This window comes from Mytilus galloprovincialis, chromosome 8 (genome assembly GCF_965363235.1).
Source record: "Mytilus galloprovincialis chromosome 8, xbMytGall1.hap1.1, whole genome shotgun sequence".
Classification (NCBI taxonomy): domain Eukaryota; kingdom Metazoa; phylum Mollusca; class Bivalvia; order Mytilida; family Mytilidae; genus Mytilus; species Mytilus galloprovincialis.
In genome coordinates, this window is record NC_134845.1 from 3,999,700 (window position 1) to 4,018,917 (window position 19,218).

Consider the following 19,218-nt stretch of genomic DNA (forward strand, 5'->3'; position numbering starts at 1 on the left):
CAAATAAGGAGATGTGGTATGCTTGCACAACTGTTACCATGGAGCAACGGAATTTGGTAGAATTACTTATATGTCACGAAGACTCATCAGATTTCTAGTATAATGGTATAATATTCAAAGCGTTCATTGTGTACATACATAGAATGGATGTGGCTCTGACAAATTACCATGTATGCGGTGGTCTGAGTCTCAGCTTTAAACCATGACAACGGTCAATCAAATCCTTAGACATTACGACTGTACATTAAAAAAAATCACATGATAAAACTTAGTATCTTTATGATTTTAGTTCCAGACAACTTTTTAAAATCATGATGTTTTGTAAAGTACTTTTTTGCTGTCCAAGTCCAATACATTTTCATCAACGTGTGTCACTTAAATGCAGAAAAACTGGACTTTATCGTTTTATTAGATTTCAAGTCGTTACTGAAATCGTTCTCAAATCTAACAGCTGATACAGAAGACATTTTTTTTTTCTAGCATTCTCCTTTTTCTAACATTAGGCCTTTAAAACATATCTGATTCATGATATATGATTTTCAATCAAAATCATTATAATTGTTTAAAAAAACAACATTTAATTGAGACGTTAGATGTATATGGTTCTCTAATTTGCTGGCACGTTAAAAGAAAAGGCATTCATGTTCATTGACATCACTCATAAAGAAGGGAAATACTAGACCTTATTAATAACAGAACTTTAAAGTTAGTCTTCATATCAGGTTAAATCACAAGAGAAACAGACTCCACAATAGTATCTCACGCAACTCCACAATTGTATCTCACGCAACTCCACAATTGTATCTCACGCAACACCACAATTGTATCTCACGCAACTCCCCAATCGTATCTCACGCAACTCCACAATTTTACCTCACGCAACTCCACAATCGTATCTCACGCAACTCCACAATTGTATATCACGCAACTCCACAGTAGTATCTCACGCAACTCCACAATTGTATCTCACGCAACTCCACACTCGTATCTCATGCAACATTACAATTGTATCTCACGCAACTCCACACTCGTATCTCACGTAACACCACAATTGTATCTCACGCAATACGATATTTTGTCTATTTTCGACAAATGAGAAGTGATGTGAAAATGATTGAGCAGTTTGGGTCATTGATTCAAATCTCACTTGTTAAAGTACAAATGTAAGTAAGTATCTCTCTTCGATATAACTTGCTTTAAACTATTGAGACTAAAAGTAATTCTCACCTGTGTAAATCTGTCGGGTGTAATATTCATTGTAACGTAGTTAAATATAGCAAAACTTGCAGTACCATCTGTGAGCATTGCTAATTGGAATGTATTAGTCTGAAACAAAACATTATTCTTTGAGTATAAAGTACATCCCCGAAATTATGATAGAATTTGCACTGCAATATGAAAAAAAAAGATGTGCTATCATTGCCAATGAAACAACAATCCACCAGAGTTAAAATATATATTTTTTTAATTACAGCGGATGACCGTGAGGGCATTCCGGTGTACAGCTATCGCAAATATTTTCATTACTTAACATTCGTTTGGGGTTTTTAACCGATCTATAAACATGATAAATACGCCCACATCATCGACTGCAAAATAACACTCTTTATCGCTTGTTATAAATTCATTTTTTCAATAATTACTAATCAAATACCTTTTTACAACATAAATCAATACTTATATTAAAATGTTTTGTTAAATATATACGTAAGTAAAAAATCATTAATATCTATGCACACGTACAGAAAAATTTGCGTTAACACATGCGGAAGAACTTATCAAGAACGAATGCAATTTTATATAAAGTAGGTAAAATAATATACAGATACATGCAAAGTTATCAGTACTTGCTCTCTCGTTTTGAGGGAAAATATGAATACCAACTCAAATCCAATCCATAAGAAAAATTGAATTATTACAGAAGAGTGTCCACCATGCACTTGCACTGCACTATTATCAATTAGTAGAATATAATGATATAAAAATGGATGAAAATTATACATACTCTAAACTGTAACATACAAATATTAATATAATATTAACCAGAGTATAGTGATTTGTATCACTACAATAAACATATAATATTTATTACGGTGATGTTGAATTCCCTTTCATTTATTTATCATCCACGCAAGAACTTGTCTCAGAATATTTTTTTTTACATCTGTACATTAAACCCATTTTCAGGTTTAAAGATGTGATTTTTTTCCTGAGACAAGTGCTTGTGAGCATCCACAAGAACATGCGGTCATCTGATGTTTAGTACTTCAGTATTTTGATTTGATATGATTTGATTTGAATGAAAGGGACAATGTCATGTGGGTAACAAGAACCTGTGTCTTTTAAAAAAATGCCTTTCCCATGACCTAAGAGACTGAAACATAGAAATTGCTAGTTATTCTATTTCATCAAACTACCGACTTTATTTTCTAGTTTAATATTTCGGACAGTTCCATGGTGTGTTCCCTGTCAATTAAAACTATAACATTTTATTATACCAAAGATTTCAAAAACCAAAAAACCTTCTTTTAACAACCCATTTTAAAGAATAGTTTATATTTCATATGTTTATAAGTTGGGTCAACGCAGTTTGTCCAGCAAAAAATGTTTCTCTCTGATAAAAAACGCAGAATATAAAATAAAGTCGTTAACTTTAAAATGGACTATTGTTGTATTCTTGCGACTATTTGAATGAAAGTACACCAGAGGGAAACATATAATGGACAGCAAACGTACCATGCACGAGCTGCAACCTTTCACGACATCTGTTTTAGATATGACGTCCTTCCACGTGACCACCAAAGCATAAGAAGCCTCGAACTGGTTTTCTAACCCAACCATAGATTCCTGGATGATAGATGAGTAGTTTGATAACTCCCCTGCAAGTATATCAGAATCTGTTGTTCTATACAACACGTTACCAGTGTATGGCTTCCCATTTAAGTTAGAACCAATGTCTTGTGCAGAAAAATAATATGGAGCCGCAAATGCCGGGTCCTCTTTGGTAAGAGTTTCAGTCAATATTTCGGTTTGATGTAGTGTTCCTGGAGCAAATCCAACAAGGCCATCTTTAGATACCTGAATATAAAAGTATAAATACGACAATAACAAATAATATGAACAAATTCGGTTCAATGCTAATTTATTTACAGAGTACTAGTATAAATTGCAACGAAATCGTCGTAATTTTATCAAAAATGTTTCCTGTAGACATTCAAAGTAAGAAAACAACCAATACATTGTATTCAATCTATAATAAGAACTATATAATACACATGGTTAAAATGAGGTACACTCATAAGATCAAACAATAGATATTTTGAAATTGTTTAAAGTGGATTATTTAAGAATTGACCATCATGTTTCAACATTTTTATTGAATATCAAATATCATCACTGAAGAGACATTGTCGAAATGATCATTTTATATAGCACCATTGTAACAGGTAATCTCGTGTTACTATGGGTATTTCGAATCATCGAAATAATGAGGAAAATAATTCATGGAAAGAATTTTATCTTCCAAGTGAGCATACTTCGGAGAGAAAAACAGGTCTTCCGACTTTCATTTAGCAACCTAAATATATTTCTAGTGCTGAACAGACACCTCTTTTTGGTCGACGTTTAGGGCAACATTAGGTAATTTTCTTGGTATATATTTGAATGTAGCATTTCTTAATTTTTAATTGAAAAAGAAATTTATGGGGAAATAAAGACGTTTTAATAGTTGACATTCACAAAACAACACGAATGTCAACTTAAGCTCATGAATATTTTTGTTATCAACAAATGAATTGTGGAGATCAACAATATGTTTGTGAACGTTTTGATGCATATTCAAGTACTCTTCTTTATGTGTACGTTTTGATACATTATTCAAGTACTCTTCTTTATGTGTACGTTTTGATACATTATTCAAGTACTCTTCTTTATGTGTACGTTTTGATACATTATTCAAGTACTCTTCTTTATGTGTACGTTTTGTGATATGATATGATGTAACAGAATATAGGATATGGAATTAATTTTAGTAGAACTGTATCTTTAAATATTAAGGTAATGAAACGTACATAGAGATTTTCATAGATGGTTCCCATGAACGGAAACTTGATTTTAGCCGGAAGTGTGACTTTGTGGCCTGTTTTGTCTTCACCTCTAGTCACAGGCTTGCCGCCAGTAAGTGGAAATATTTCATCGCCTTTCACAACTGAAATAGAAGCAATACAATCATGAGCAAATTAATATACATATAACACACAGGTTTGTCGCAGAATACTATTTTCGGGTTCTCTATCCATGGGAACGTGTAAACAATCATTCTTTCCAGGTTTCGACTAGTTTGATACATTCTGATAAGCCATTCATGTAACTACCCGGCATATTGAATAAAAATGTGTGACTTTATCGTAATAATAAGAGTTTTGTGTTAGAATCTAAATAAAAAATACTATCGATAACGTACAAAGGGTAAAAATGAGGCAAATAAAGTCAAATAAAACAGTTTAGACTAAAATAACACCAATGTTTAACACAATTGACATAGTGATTACCGTCTCCAGGGGAGAATATTAAGAGTTGAGCAATGAACAATTTCGGGGATGAATGCTGTCTGGTACATGGCTGGAAGATTTTATTGACTCAGGTACGTTAAACTATTTCCGCAGGGTATCTATACAGTTTGGAATCTTTATTGTGTGTACTCTTAAGACAACACAACTTGACTTAATTAGCGCGATTTCATTATTCTTAGAATAATAAAATATGTGTTATAGGAAATATCAACATTGATATCAAATTTGAAATCTACGTTTTACTATTAAAAAATATTTGTCCGGTATTTTTCTTCAAATTCATCTGCAAGAATTTTCTATTTTTTAAGATAGAACTCATATTGTTAAATCATTGCCGCTTTAAACAAGAATGATTTCGTAGTGTCAAATGTGATAACATTATGTATTAGTTGAAAGCTTTTTAGGGTAACATGATCAATTTAAAAAAAAGAAAATATTGGAAAACAATGGAGATTTCAGAACAAATCAATAACTTTTTTTTATTTCTTTAATTTGTTTTGAATTATAACTAAAATAGTTCAAACCCAGGTTTTTTTCAACACATTAAATATTCTCATACTCATATACATCTATTCTTCAAGCTTGAATGCAGATTTTTGGCCATACGTTTTCTTGTGTGAATTTTTATACATTTGTCATTTCAACCCTTTTATAGCTGAATATGTTGTATGGGATGTGCTCATTGTTGAAGGCCGTCCGCTAACCTATAGTCGTCTTTTTGTCTAAAAAAAATATTAACCTGCGTGCGAATGTTCAACAATGCCTGTCGTAGTTTTTTGGAAAAGCTAACTCTTAAGGTATTCAAGGTTGATTTTAATTGTCATAATGCAAAATTCAGCCATGTTCGGTAGACATATGGATATTAAATTCGATCTCTCCTGATACAAAAAAAAAAACCAAAAAACTATATGTCCGTAATCGGCGTGTAACAACGTGTTAAAATGCAATCCTCTGTCTTTCATTTACCAGTGGAAGGAAGTCAAAATTGTCCACCTAGTTAGACCTAGCTTTCTGACGGTTTCATATTTGAAGACGTATTGTATGTTTGCAATTGAACATAAAACAAACAACAACCAACCAACCAAACAATTATGAATGTATGATTATACTAATAACTTTTATATAATAATGATAACAGCTTTATTTCTTCGTGAAAATCTTAGACAAAACATATTTTTTTAGATCTACTGGCGTTTGGTTTTGCAATATTTCCTCCTGACATTTTATTTGTAAAAATATGTGATAAATACAATTGACGGACTAACCGTTTTGTTAACTGCAAAGCCTTTAAGAAAACAAGAATGTATCATTAAATGTTTTGTGTCTATAGTTTATAATTATTTTAATAAAGCGAATAAAGTAAACTGTATCGTTCTTTTTTATAGTTTAATTATTCATGTTTAAATGCCTTTCAAAGAAAAAACATGTTTGAACCGTGAATAAAACTATATCAAGCCCCTGTTATATGGGAATTTTGGATTGGCTAACATATTTCTCTTACATGCATATTAAAATTGATTTTATGCTTGTGTGCTTTGTAATACTATGTTGTCAGGTATTATATGATAAATCAGGTTTTGATAAAATAAAATATTAATATTCGACATTATTTTTACTATGTCATCAGAAATGTACCAATACTTAGTACCTAACATTGTTTGCACGCCGTAGCCGACTATCAACAGATAACAATATCTCAATGATAACCACCCATAACGGATCATTGATTAATAACACTTTAATCCATCTGACTAAACAAACACTCATATTTATAGATAACTGGGGTAAGCCATGATCTCTCATACTTGCTCACCTTCGGATAAGAGTCTACTTTTAACTAATTGATCATTCAGAAAAAATTAAAGAGAATTTGTAGGTTAATAATGCGATTTAAAGTTTAGAAAAAAAAAAAAAAAAACAACTGATGAAGTTGCATTACAAGTTTTTTATTCCTGTCAATATTCTGGTCATCCTGTCAATAAAAACACAGACGTCATGAAACTCGTTAGAAAATACATCGTTAATGAGACTACACCAGTTCTAAATGTGCCATCAATGAACCTAATTATAAAACATAAAATAGAAGGTGCAGCATCAGAAATCAAGCTCATTAAGAATGTGACGGTAATAAATCAGATGACATCGTGTTTAGGAGCTTTGATGAACGTCCAGTGACGAATACTTCATGCATGAATTTGACGGGAAAAAAATAACCGTGTATTCAAATGAAACGTTTTGTACAGTTGATCGACTAATGAATTGAAGAAAACAGATAAAAAGATGGTTACATAAATGTATCTATTTATAGGGACTTATTATATTTTAAACTGTGTTTGTGTGTGTGTGAAAGAATGAGGGGAAGAGGGAAGGTTAACAAGAATAAGGATCAACTTCTAAATGAAAAAAAAGTGGAGAGTTTATAAAATATCTAACAGGATTTCACCATTTGTACTAATTTCAACTAAATGGAAAATGATGGAAGTTTTTTCAAATAAACCTGTATATTGAGTATAAGATAATTTGTGCCTCAATGCTTTCAACTTCGTACTTTATTTTGCCTTTTTATGTCGAGCGTCACTGATGAGCCTTTTGTAGACGAAACGCGCGTCCGGCGCAAAGTATAAAATTACAATCTAGTATCTATGACGAGTTTAGTGACAGGTTTATACCATATCCCGTATATCTTAGCATTACACTAAGACATATGACCACAGTAGTGTAACAGACAGTAAACTGCTGCTCAGTCTAGCTAAAATGCAACTGTTCCAGGAAATTCTTAAATTAAACAGGAGTTGTAATGTATATATATCATTTTTCTTGTTATTTGATCAGCTGTCCGTACAGGAAATAATTTGAATATATTTTTCATAACAGTCTATGATGATGATATCAAATAAGGATAAGAGGTATGATTCCTAATATGAGTGAATATATTACGGTTAAGTCATCTAAAATAGCCCCCCCCCCCCCCCCCAAAAAAAAAAAAGACAAAAAAAAAAAACACAATCAAAACACAAACAATACCAAACAATTTGAAACAATTGAAACGAGAAAAACCAATGCATCAATGTTTGTAAACTGGTTCGAAAATTGACATGCCAATTGAAATGCAGCATTTATTTGTATTATGAATGCATCGTTCTTTATATTGGCCGTACACAAACAATACACGACCATATACCGGTAGTACTGACATGCCGGTCTGTGATTTCATATAAAATTTGAAGTCAAATCATTCTGCAGCACCTTATAATATGAAGTACACTTGTGATAGTCATACTTAACTTACTTGTTAAGAATAAAACAAAAGCAAAAACAATCCTAGTCAAATAAATTTGAATTTCCGTGGCGGACGCCATTTTCCCGTCAAACCAAGACCGCGTCTTCTTCGTGGTGATAGAAGAATGATATAGTCATTTCTGTTTAGTTAGCGATAACAAATCGGTCACTTCACTTGGAATGTGATAAATTCAAATGTTGACTCAGACCTTTATATTTTTTAAGCGGGAAAGTGTGTGAATGCTGACTTGATATTTTATTATTTAAGTGCGGATTGGTTTAGAGGAGGTGTGGAAAGTTGGATTTTTTATTACGGGAAAATGTTAGTTTAACAGTTTAAGACTGATAAAAAGTTGTTAAAAATAAAGACTGCTAATATTTTGAAGTCACTGTATGAAAATCAGAATGATGGAAAATCGGTTGTCCCTTTCTATTGGATATATACATCATCAACCGTTCGATGGTTGTATGATTTTGTCAAATAGAATAATGTTAACTTAATCAAAATTTTATTTATAACCTTATTGAGTTTTAGATAGGATCATGTAATCTGCGAATCAATAAAGTTTAGAATTACCTCCCTTTCCTTTATCTTATCCGACTTTTAAAGGTGACGTGCGGTTATGTTTACTTAATTGGTTGTATTTATTTGACTTTAATACACTCATAACTAATGCAGACTGACTAACACATAACGATTGATAATAGGTAGGATGACTGGATATTACAAATATAGTATTTTGGTGGAATTCATGTTAATTTATTATAGATTGAATGAGATACATAAATACTAAAATACGTATTCATAGAAGAGGGAATATATATGGGGTTTACACTCGAGGGTTTACAAAAATAAAGAACTATCATGGACCAATTCTACAGGGATTGTGCCAACAAAATAAGGAATAGAGAAAAGACAAAAGTTTAAAGAATCGAGAATAATGAGGTGTTAAAATATAAAATTGAAAAGACCATATCAAAGGGAACATGACTGTGTAATAAATTTCAAGTTGAGTGGACTTCAACTTCATCAAAAACTATCTTGAAAAATAAACTTTAACCTGAATCATGACAGACAGACGGACGGTAGGACGGTTCGACGAACGAACGGACCAACAGACCGAAAAACATAATGCCCCTAGTATTGCACAATAATATGAAAAGGGCTCCTAGTCTAGCCCCTGTTAGAGATAATCAGCTCCACTCACTTTTTACACGTCAGTGAAAGGATGTATTTTACGCACGATTTGAAAAACAATGGCGTTTTTGGCATTGTAATATAGTCTTTATGTTTTATATTCTTCTGCTTTTCGTTTTTGTTTTTTTTATTGTGTCATCATTTTGATATAATAGGATATGTTCTCTATATATAACTATGTAATGGTAGTTTTACGAGAAATAACAGCCGATCTTTCTTCAGTAAAGAAGTCTAAGACTAGTTTCCCCCGCCTATTTATAAATCATAATTAGTATATAGGGACAGACTTTTTGAACCTTTATAGATATTTTGATATGTATGTTTCGAGGTTTTTTTAAAATGTTTGATTGATTTTCTATGAAATACATATTAAATAATTAGAAAATTTGGCACATACGTATTAGATGATAAAAATGTCGTTATCACTAACAATGTATCATAACATAACAGACATATTCTGAAGGAAAATCCAGCATTCGAACTGCAACCACAAATGGTGTTAAATTCTGCTTGACAAAAATGTAATAATTTCAAAAATATAAACACAGAAAAGAGATTTATTTGGCTTCTTTCTTGTGATACACATGCACTAGTCTAAGAAAAAAATCCTATATACCTTAAAATAACACTGACATTAATCTGTTATACTTATTTACTATAGGAAAACAACTGCTATTATAGTTAATAAAATTGAGAATGGAAACGGGGAATGTGTCAAAGATACAACAACCCGACCATAGAACAGTCACCAACAGGTCTTCAATGCAGCGAGAAAGAAATTCCCGCAACATCCATTTAAGAATTGATTGCTTAATTTTGGTATATCATTTGGGGTGTTAAAGCGATGACCGAAGTATATTTTTAAAAATGTACTCACGGTCAACGCTTTTTAAAACCTTATGAAATTGCTAAAAGAAGCATTCAATACTTTACAGTTTTCGCTATGATCATGAAAACACGATTACTATCAAGTTTTTCTTTTATTTAACTGTGCACTTTATTGTGGAAACGCGTGTCATCATGTTTGTTTCAATTCATGAAATTCATTTTGAAATGAAGAATCACACGAGATTGCTGTTAGCCAATCAAAATAACGTAGTATGATTATAATGAAACACACATCTAATCATAATTGTAATAATAAATTATAATAATATATGTACAGCCCGTAACAGAGTAGTGATCGAATTCGCGTTTCTTTACCGTCAGAATAAGTAACGTTATCGACAAACTTATTTCAGAAGTGACATAATTTAATTTTCTTCATCGACACAATATTTCATGTCCAACGTGTAAGTTTTCATAGTTTAAGTATAAGTTTTTTTTTAACACAGTAAAACATTTTTTATAATCAACCTCTGTCATTGGCATTTTCATTTTAACGGTAAAGGATCAAACACGGGATCTCCGAAATTTCTATCATTTGTTACGAGGAAATCATTATTCAATCGAACATATGTCTTTGTTCATGACACATATTTATGGGATTCAACACTGTAATAGTTTTTCTTTCGTCTGATACAGAAAACCCCATATCTTTTCTTTTTCATACCTATCTGTTTATTATGTCCCCGGGATTATGTCAATCATACATTGTTGCAATACCGACATGCTTGTACTTTGTCACAGAAAAAACTGAAATAAATTTCCTTCAAATCGAAGTAAAAAATACAAATGTACCCTTTAACATTTGAAATGTTGAAGACAAAATTGCTCTATATCTTACGTTATTGACGAATATTTGAAATTTAAACCTCTATAAGATGTGATGTACGGCATTTCATTTTTATCATTGGTAATGATCAATATCTGACAGAGAAGAAATATTCATAATTCTCAGAAAGTTTTCATAAATATTGTTAGATACCACTAACCGTTCCAACAATCAAGACAACAGAGACAAACAGGGAAAAAAATATGAAAATGAAAAGATATGACTTAAGTGTTTGCATGTTCAGGGAGACGGCACTCAATTTACAAAAAAATAATTGATGTTTTAAGGAACTGTAGAGGTCTCCACAGGTTTTCAACAAGGGTAGAATTCAAAACCTTGAATATGAAAGCCTCGAAATCCATGATACGTTTTCTGTGCGGTAGTTATATCTACAAAATCCAATCATGTACACGACATATAATACATGTATATTCATACATGTATATTTATATATTGGGAATTTATTTTTGTTTCCAAACAGAATTATAAGGTTATGTATAAGTGCCTCCGTTCACTGCACAATTGTAAATTGTCTTCCTAAAGACCAGCAAAAATAAATGACACAAGTTCACGTAGTCATAAAAAAAAGTCGTATAAGTTACGTTATCGAACAAAAAATCAGAAATACGGAATATTATATGTGAATGGTTAAGAAATCCGTGTCCCCTACATGTTTTAAAAGTCAAAGAAAAATGTTTTCCCTGATACAAACGTTTTAAGAACCAGCTTTGTGTAACCTATAGAGAAATTTGACTGGATATAAGGAAGTTAATATGTTTACTCTGATTTGAAATTATCTTTTAGAACTTTTTTTAATAATTGAGAACCTACATGTATGTTGTTTATGGGTAATATGTGAAATGTTGCATGATCTCTCAAAATGACAGCAAGCGCAGTTTTCCGGACGATTTTCATTTGTACACTGCTAAAAACTGTCAGGTCCTGGCCATGGTATATTTTGGAGAAATTTTATTTTACTGATTTTTACTAAAAAAAATATTCTCTGTGTGTGTCTTTGCAAGAAATAGTTTTGCTCGTTATTTTGTCATATTAAAAAAAATTCTCAACAAAATTTTCCCGTTTAAACTGAACTAGAAAAAAGTTTGGCATGTGAAACGGACGAAGACATATTCTAACAGAAGTTCAAATACCAGTCCTCCCTTTTGTGTATACATATGAGAAAACATTTCAAAGTTATTGATTGAATTCAAATCAATCACACATACGGTACACATTGTAGTCCGAAAAAATAAAGGACTTCATTCCTATCAAACACATTTCTTTTGGTTTTGGGTAAAATATTAAAGGAAATAATACTATCAAGACGTCCTTCCATAAACCTTTTTTTTTTCTGTTCTGACTTTGAAGAAATGACTACTTTTCGCCCAATCGAAATGGTGCATGGACATATTTTGTTTCATATTATTAGAATTATTTTCAATATTATCGGTATTAAACTTGATTATCGACACATGAAAGTTTGGCAGCATTGGCAATCTTTTTAACGTTAAAAAAGAGGGACGAAAGATACCAAAGGGACAGTCAAACTCATAAATCTAAAACAAACTGACAACGCCATGGCTAAAAATGAAAAAAGACAAACAAACAACAGCACACACGACACAACATAGAAATCTAAAGAATAAACAACACGAACCCCACCAAAAAACTAGGGGTGATCTCAGGTGCTCCGGAAGGGTAAGCAGATCCTGCTCCACATGCGGCACCCGTCGTGTTGCTTATGTGATAACAAATCCGGTAAATAGTCTAATTCGGTAGGTCACATTCAGGAAAGGGAAGGGGATTGTAGTTACGACGTAAGGAACATATCCGACTCGTGATGGCGTCCGTAAAATTTACGAAGGGATGATTTCAACTTCACCATTTGGAACTCTTGGTTTAATAGCTTCCTTGTGAGCAGCAACCCTCTATCAAGAAAATCATGATAGGAAATGCAAGTACGGGAATATCGTATCAATTGGGAGATATATACCCCGTATGCAGGTGCTGCTAGAATGTTGCTACTTAGAAATGGAAAGTTCACAATTGGAAAGCTGAAATCATCTCTTTTGTCGTAAAGTTTTGTTTTCAACCGACCCTCATTGTCAATTTCTAGATGTAAGTCAAGATATGAGGCCGACTTAACTGTATCTGTAGTATCCTTTATCTCTAGCTCGATTGGATAGATGCGTTCCACATAGTCACCAAATTTTGAATTATTTAGTGAAAGAACATCATCTATATAGCGAAAAGTAGAGTTAAAGGATAGTGCTAACTTCTTATCTTTCTTCTTAAGAAGTTCCTGAATGAAGTCAGCCTCATAATAATAAAGAAACAAGTCGGCAAGTAGAGGGGCACAGTTTGTTCCCATTGGAATGCCGACAGTCTGTTGAAAAACACGTCCTCCGAACGTAACAAATATGTTGTCAATCAAGAAATCAAGCATTTTGATAATATCAGTTTTAGAGAATTTTTTGTTCGAATCAGAGTGATCCTTTACAAAGTAGGATTTATCCCTCCCTAAGACAAGATACTTGTATCTACGTTGGCCATTCTTTTTTACGAAGCAAAGCAATACCAACTCTTTCAATTTGTCTTTTAGTTTGGAATGTGGAATACTAGTGTACAGAGTAGAAAAGTCAAATGTTTTAATACTGTAACAAGATGAAAGAGAGTTAGATTGTAAAGTACAAATAGTTCGGTCACTACTCAATTAAGTTTGTCGATAACGTGGCTAATTTTGATGGTAAAGAAACATCAATTCGATCACTTCTCTATTACGGGCTGTACCATGCTTTTTGTGGACCGATAATTGGTTGGATAAAGTATTCGTGTCCATACCTACATGCATTAGATTATTCACTGGAAATACATAACGTTCATAGCTGATAAACAACCCTAATCCAATCAATGACCGCCAACCATGTTGTCATGAATGGCTGAAATACTCTGTTTGCCACTAAATATCAACAGGGAGACACTAGTTTCTTACAAAACTTAATATGGTCTATGAAGGTACTTTTTACTTCACATAACAATACTACATTCTCCAAATTTTTATATTAAAGATACCAACTTGCTACCCAGAAACCAATAAAATATTCTTTCCGAACTATTTTGTATGTGCAAAGAATGATTGTTGTCATTATCAAAGGTAATGGATACAGTAGCGGCTAACTGTCACTTGGTTCTGCAATTGACACAGCTGACGAAGTGATCGAGTAACCGGATCGATTTTTGGTAGCTGTGATTGAGATTTATCTCATTGGTAATTATACCACATCTTTTTACTTTCATATTACATAACAATAGAATGACGTCATAGAAATAGATTTATTTGAAATAACTTGTTTGGAAGGAAACATGAAAGTGATTGCACTTATCATATGTCAAATTCTTTTAAAGTATATTACATAAATTGATCAATTATTTATACACATAGCTACTCTAAAATCAGAACAACAATGTTGAATCTACAAATTTGCGGAAAAAAACTTAATATGCTCTTCCCTCGCCAGGATTAGAACTCATGCTTAGTGGGATCCCAAGACAACACCGCCTACACTGTGTCAATCGGCCAGTTACATGTATACTATATATATGTGTTAGTCTATTTAAGGAGATAATAGAAATCAAAGCTATACAACTCCCCTCTGTCCAATGTCTCTATCATCCGGGTATTACGTTGTTGATAGTAAACACATATTGTCACTTGAAGAAACAATGGCAACACATAGGGCACATATCTTGGCGTAAACACATGTTGTCACTTGAAGAAACCATGGCAATATTTAGGGCACATACCTTGGCAGAAAACACATATTGTCTCATGAAGAAACTATGGCAATGGTATAGCTGCTCATCCATTACGTAATGGGAATGATACCCTTTTTGTAGACTTTCATTGACCAAAGAATCCTTCATACCTTCAACAATACGACTGTGGAATAACCTAAATGTGGTGACACGCAACATTGACTCTTTATAGTGCCTAATAAGATTTTGTGAGGTAGACGAAATTGACCTTAAAACGATCGTGTTGACTTTTTGGGTCCCAACATAGGTAGATCGGACATATTTTGACGTTATATAATGACTTCTTTAGTTTGGGATTTATTGTAATTAGTATGTTCCTATGAGACTGAAAAATGATATTTTTTTGTAAGATTATAATATGTTTACCTGGCGTAGCCGTGCGTAAAATGTATGTTGGCATTTCTCTTCGAAAAATGACTTGTTGATTGGAATAAAACTTCTTATTTCTAAACTTTTTTCTGTTTTTCTCCGCAATTGCCTATTAAAAAATAATCTATCTACTGTGTATTTGGAGAAAATTGTGAAAATAGGAGAATTGGCAATTCTTACCTTCCGTACCTATACTTCCATTGATAAAACATAACATGGACTCATCCAGTGTCCAGTTTGAAGGTAATTTTACTTACTGTCACATTCATGCACGTTCTGATTTAACCAATAGTCATGTACGAAAAGCATAAACAGTTTCTAGGTAAACTAGTAATAATTTAATCCAATCAAATTCCGTAATTTTCAATAACAATGACCGGTCCACATCAGAATAAGTAATAGGGGTAAACTGGGTAGGGAGAAAATGTAAGATATTCAAAGTTTATTTTTTTGCAATAACGAATAAAAATTTGTCAAACCAAAGTTTTGCTATCATTTCATAAACATGTCGTTGTGTGTTGGTACAGTTTTCGGAACTTTCATGTATGTATTTAAGGCAATACAAAGTTTGGGCTTTAAAAGTCCACATAATTATTGACTTTATACAGAAAATTCGTCCTTTTAAAACACAAAATGTTTCACAAACAATACGTGACTACAAAGTAAAATCATTTCTCAAAACACTGCAAACATTTTCATTACAATTGGTATAGTAGTATTGTCATAAAGTGCGTTTAATTGAACAGTGGTATAGCAAACATCGAATTCCCTCACAAAATCTTGTTAGGCACTATAGGTAAATTTAAAACCGAACTAAAAAAATTGAAATTGAAATCAAAAGCCCAAGTACCAAAACATTATGACTTTGTCAATCGTAAAATCAACATTATTTTGACACAACTTAGGTGCTAAGCTTCTTTTTTAAATTATGATCTTAACAGAGTCAACATTATTTCAGATCCGTCTTGTAGTTGTGGTGCTAAGTGCGAAGATTCACGTCACTTCTATTTTATTGTCCTAATTATGCGAATATAAGAACCAAATTATTTAATAATCTACATTGTTTACCAGAGAACTCTCCACTAAAATTGAACATCTTAACCTCCGGCGATACTTCTTTAACTAATGTCGAAAATTAAAGAATTGTAAAGAATGTATATGAATTTATTAAAGAGTCTACGAGGTTTCTAATTGTTTAATATATATAGCACATTATAAAGTGCAAATACATGCATATTGTGTATAACCATTCACATCATCACACACCATCTTTTCACAGTTTCAATATTTTTATATATATATATATACATAATGTATTGTTTGTATGCATGCTTTGTAAATATTCTATTGTTATAAATTGTTATGGGAGAAGACTTTATAAGTTTGATTAACTTGTGTCTCATCCCTTTTGCACATTTAAGCAAATACAAAATGTTTAAACTAAACCATGGCAATATTTAGGGCACATATCTTGATAGTAAACACATATTGAAATCATTAAAAACCATGGCAATAATTAGGGCACATATCTTGATAGTAAACATATATTGAAATCAGTAGAAACCATGGCAATATTCAGGGCACATATTTTGACAGTAAACACGTATTGTAACTTGATGAAACCATGGCAATATTAAGGGCACACACCTTGACAGTAAACACATGTTGTAACTTGAAGAAACCATGTCAATATTTAGGGCCCATACCTTGACAGTAAATACATATAGAAATCAGAGAATACCATGGTTACCGTAATATTTAGGGCACTTACCTTGACAGTAAACACATATTGTCATTAGAAGAAATAGTTTCATGTTTAATATTTGTTGTCGCCTGGTAATCGATTTCCGATCCTGAAAAAATTATATCATGTTAAAATCAGGAATATATATATATTTATCTTGCCTCCTATACATTTCTAGGAATATGATTGGTTAAAAGCGTCCATGTGGAGACCGTGTATATTCAATGTTAGGTTAGTAGGGAAGCGGGGCTTTTATTAATACACGGTTAGTGAAGTTACGACTTTGGCATTATTTGATTATTTGATTGTATTGAAAGTTCTGTTTAATATTGTTATATATCAAGGTTGGTGATATTGAATTGTTATTGTTGACATAAGTTTTTTTGTGCAGACCATTGTAAGAAGGTTCTTAAATTTGAACACTTGAACACTTCAATGTAAAAATAAGAAGATGCGGTATGATAGCAAATGAGACAACTCTAGTCTAAATTCGACAAATAAAGTTAGTCGGTAAGATAAATTAGTTACATAGTGTAAAAGTGACCTAATACGATATATACGGGGTCAGTAAATTGCATATTGGGTTAGATCTTTGCTCTCACCCCATATGGCATTTACTGACCCCGTATATATCTATTTGGTCACAAACACACTATGTAACGAATATTATTCTTATCACATGTATATTACGTTACTTTTTGTCAAAGAGTTCAATTTATTTTACCTAAAGCCATTAAATGTTAGTTACACATATGCTCCTTTTATTCTCTGAGGCACCAGAAAGACAACAAGTGAGCAATGTTAAATATCCATCTGTTTACTGTGCCAAACTGCATTAACGGGTTCCCCTGCTCTTTACCTGCTTTATCAGACCATATATATACCAGTGTGGTTCAAATCTAATGACATTAAAGTGTGATACCAATAGTATATTAGGTAGTGACTCTGCAGCTTTAACCAATTCAACAGAAGAGGATCATTTGTGTACATCTATTTGAAGCATACTTATCACCTAATAAAACATTTTATCGCACCTCGGGTAAATTATCACGTTGTCATTGGTTTAACACCGTCACGTGGTGACCCCTATGAGACCGAAGGGGGTTAGTAAATTTCATAGGGGGTTCATGACGCGTTAATGGTGTTGTGTTTCATTGTTTATTTTTCAACAAAACGCAACAGAAAAGTCTAGCGTGCTATGAATTCGTTATACGGTTAACTACTGACCCCCTACGGATCCGTAGGGGGTCAGTAGCGAACCATATAACTTATAATGTTCCTATAAACCTAACCGGTAGTTTAAAATCAATACAACAAAACTCAACTATAGATTTATGTTTTGGTTTGGTACTCGGTCATCCTTTTCATAGATTTTCATATTTTTACGTGTTTGTAATTGTAACATATGCCGGTGACGTCTTCACAAAAAGTCTTACAATTAACATTAATATTCAGAATATTAAGTTAATATACTGAACTATGTATGACCAACGTGAACTTTTTTTACTCTTATAATATTTATTATAAAAGAGCCGCTGGTATTTTTGATGAGTTTTTTCCCAAGTCAATTTAACTAGTATAATATTACTGTAGTTAATCTAGTTTCAGCAAAACTCAAACAACACAAATGGTTATGATAATATGTTTCTGCACTTCTGTGCTGACATGAATCATCATTGATATGGTCATATTTATAAATAGACTGTTTACAAAACTTGTGAATTTTTTCTACCGCAGGAATAGATTACCATAGCTGTATTTTGCAAAAAAAATAGGATTTTTTGTCTTCACTGCTCTTCAACTTCGTTTTTTATTTGGCTTTTAAACTTTGCTGGATTCGAGCGTTACTGATAAGTCTTTTGTAGACGAAAAGATCGTCTGGCGTAAATACAAAATTCAATCCTGGTATATATGACGAGTTTATTGTTGACAAGCCTTATTTGGTCTTACTACAACATTTCTTCAGAACATTGTATACTTAATTATATTTTGTTCGAGTTATTTCGCGTCGAATCTTTTTTATTTTATTAGTTTTCCTATACTATGCGTTATGCAATTAGTATGAGTGTGACATCTACAGGTTGTTGCTGTTTGTTTGATTAAAATAAAAATTGAAAGCTGTATATGTGTTAGATTTTAATAAGCCATGTGTTGTAAGTCACACAAATGTCGTGTGTAAGTTTGTTTATTGGGTCATTATGTTGTATTTATTGGGATAGACAGAGGAAGATGTGGTGTGATGTACATATTCTCTTCATATGAACATATATAAATATTTTGTTTGTAATTCAATTGTTAGAAATTTATATTAAAGTTCAGTACATACATAATACTCGTGTTTGTACACTAGAAAATTAAAGCACTTAAAGCAAAACTTCATCCATATAGAAAAACAGAAGCTGCTGTTACAATCTTCATTCTAAATGTACCTTGTTCACTTATATTAAAATCAAACAAGAAATGTCTTCAAAATAATTTTTGAAGTCATGTGGTTTTATTTAAAATATCTTGCAAACAATTGAAGGAG

The 19,218-nt window shown here is 32.1% G+C and overlaps 1 protein-coding gene across 2 annotated transcripts in view; it reads right to left on the bottom strand.

Annotated features, from left to right (window-relative positions):
* Positions 1-19,218, bottom strand: part of LOC143084902 (sushi domain-containing protein 2-like) — a 52,376-nt gene that overhangs the window by 23,288 nt on the left and 9,870 nt on the right. Inside the window, exons 2-5 of one of the 2 annotated variants that reach the window (XM_076260966.1) lie at positions 16,719-16,800; positions 4,071-4,207; positions 2,737-3,078; positions 1,228-1,326 (exon numbers count right to left, since the gene is read on the bottom strand). In XM_076260966.1, the coding sequence (XP_076117081.1) occupies positions 1,228-1,326; positions 2,737-3,078; positions 4,071-4,207; positions 16,719-16,800 (660 nt within the window). Of the gene's footprint in view, positions 1-1,227; positions 1,327-2,736; positions 3,079-4,070; positions 4,208-7,860; positions 7,997-16,718; positions 16,801-19,218 lie in introns of those variants that run through there. The other variant, XM_076260967.1, reaches the window with a different exon arrangement.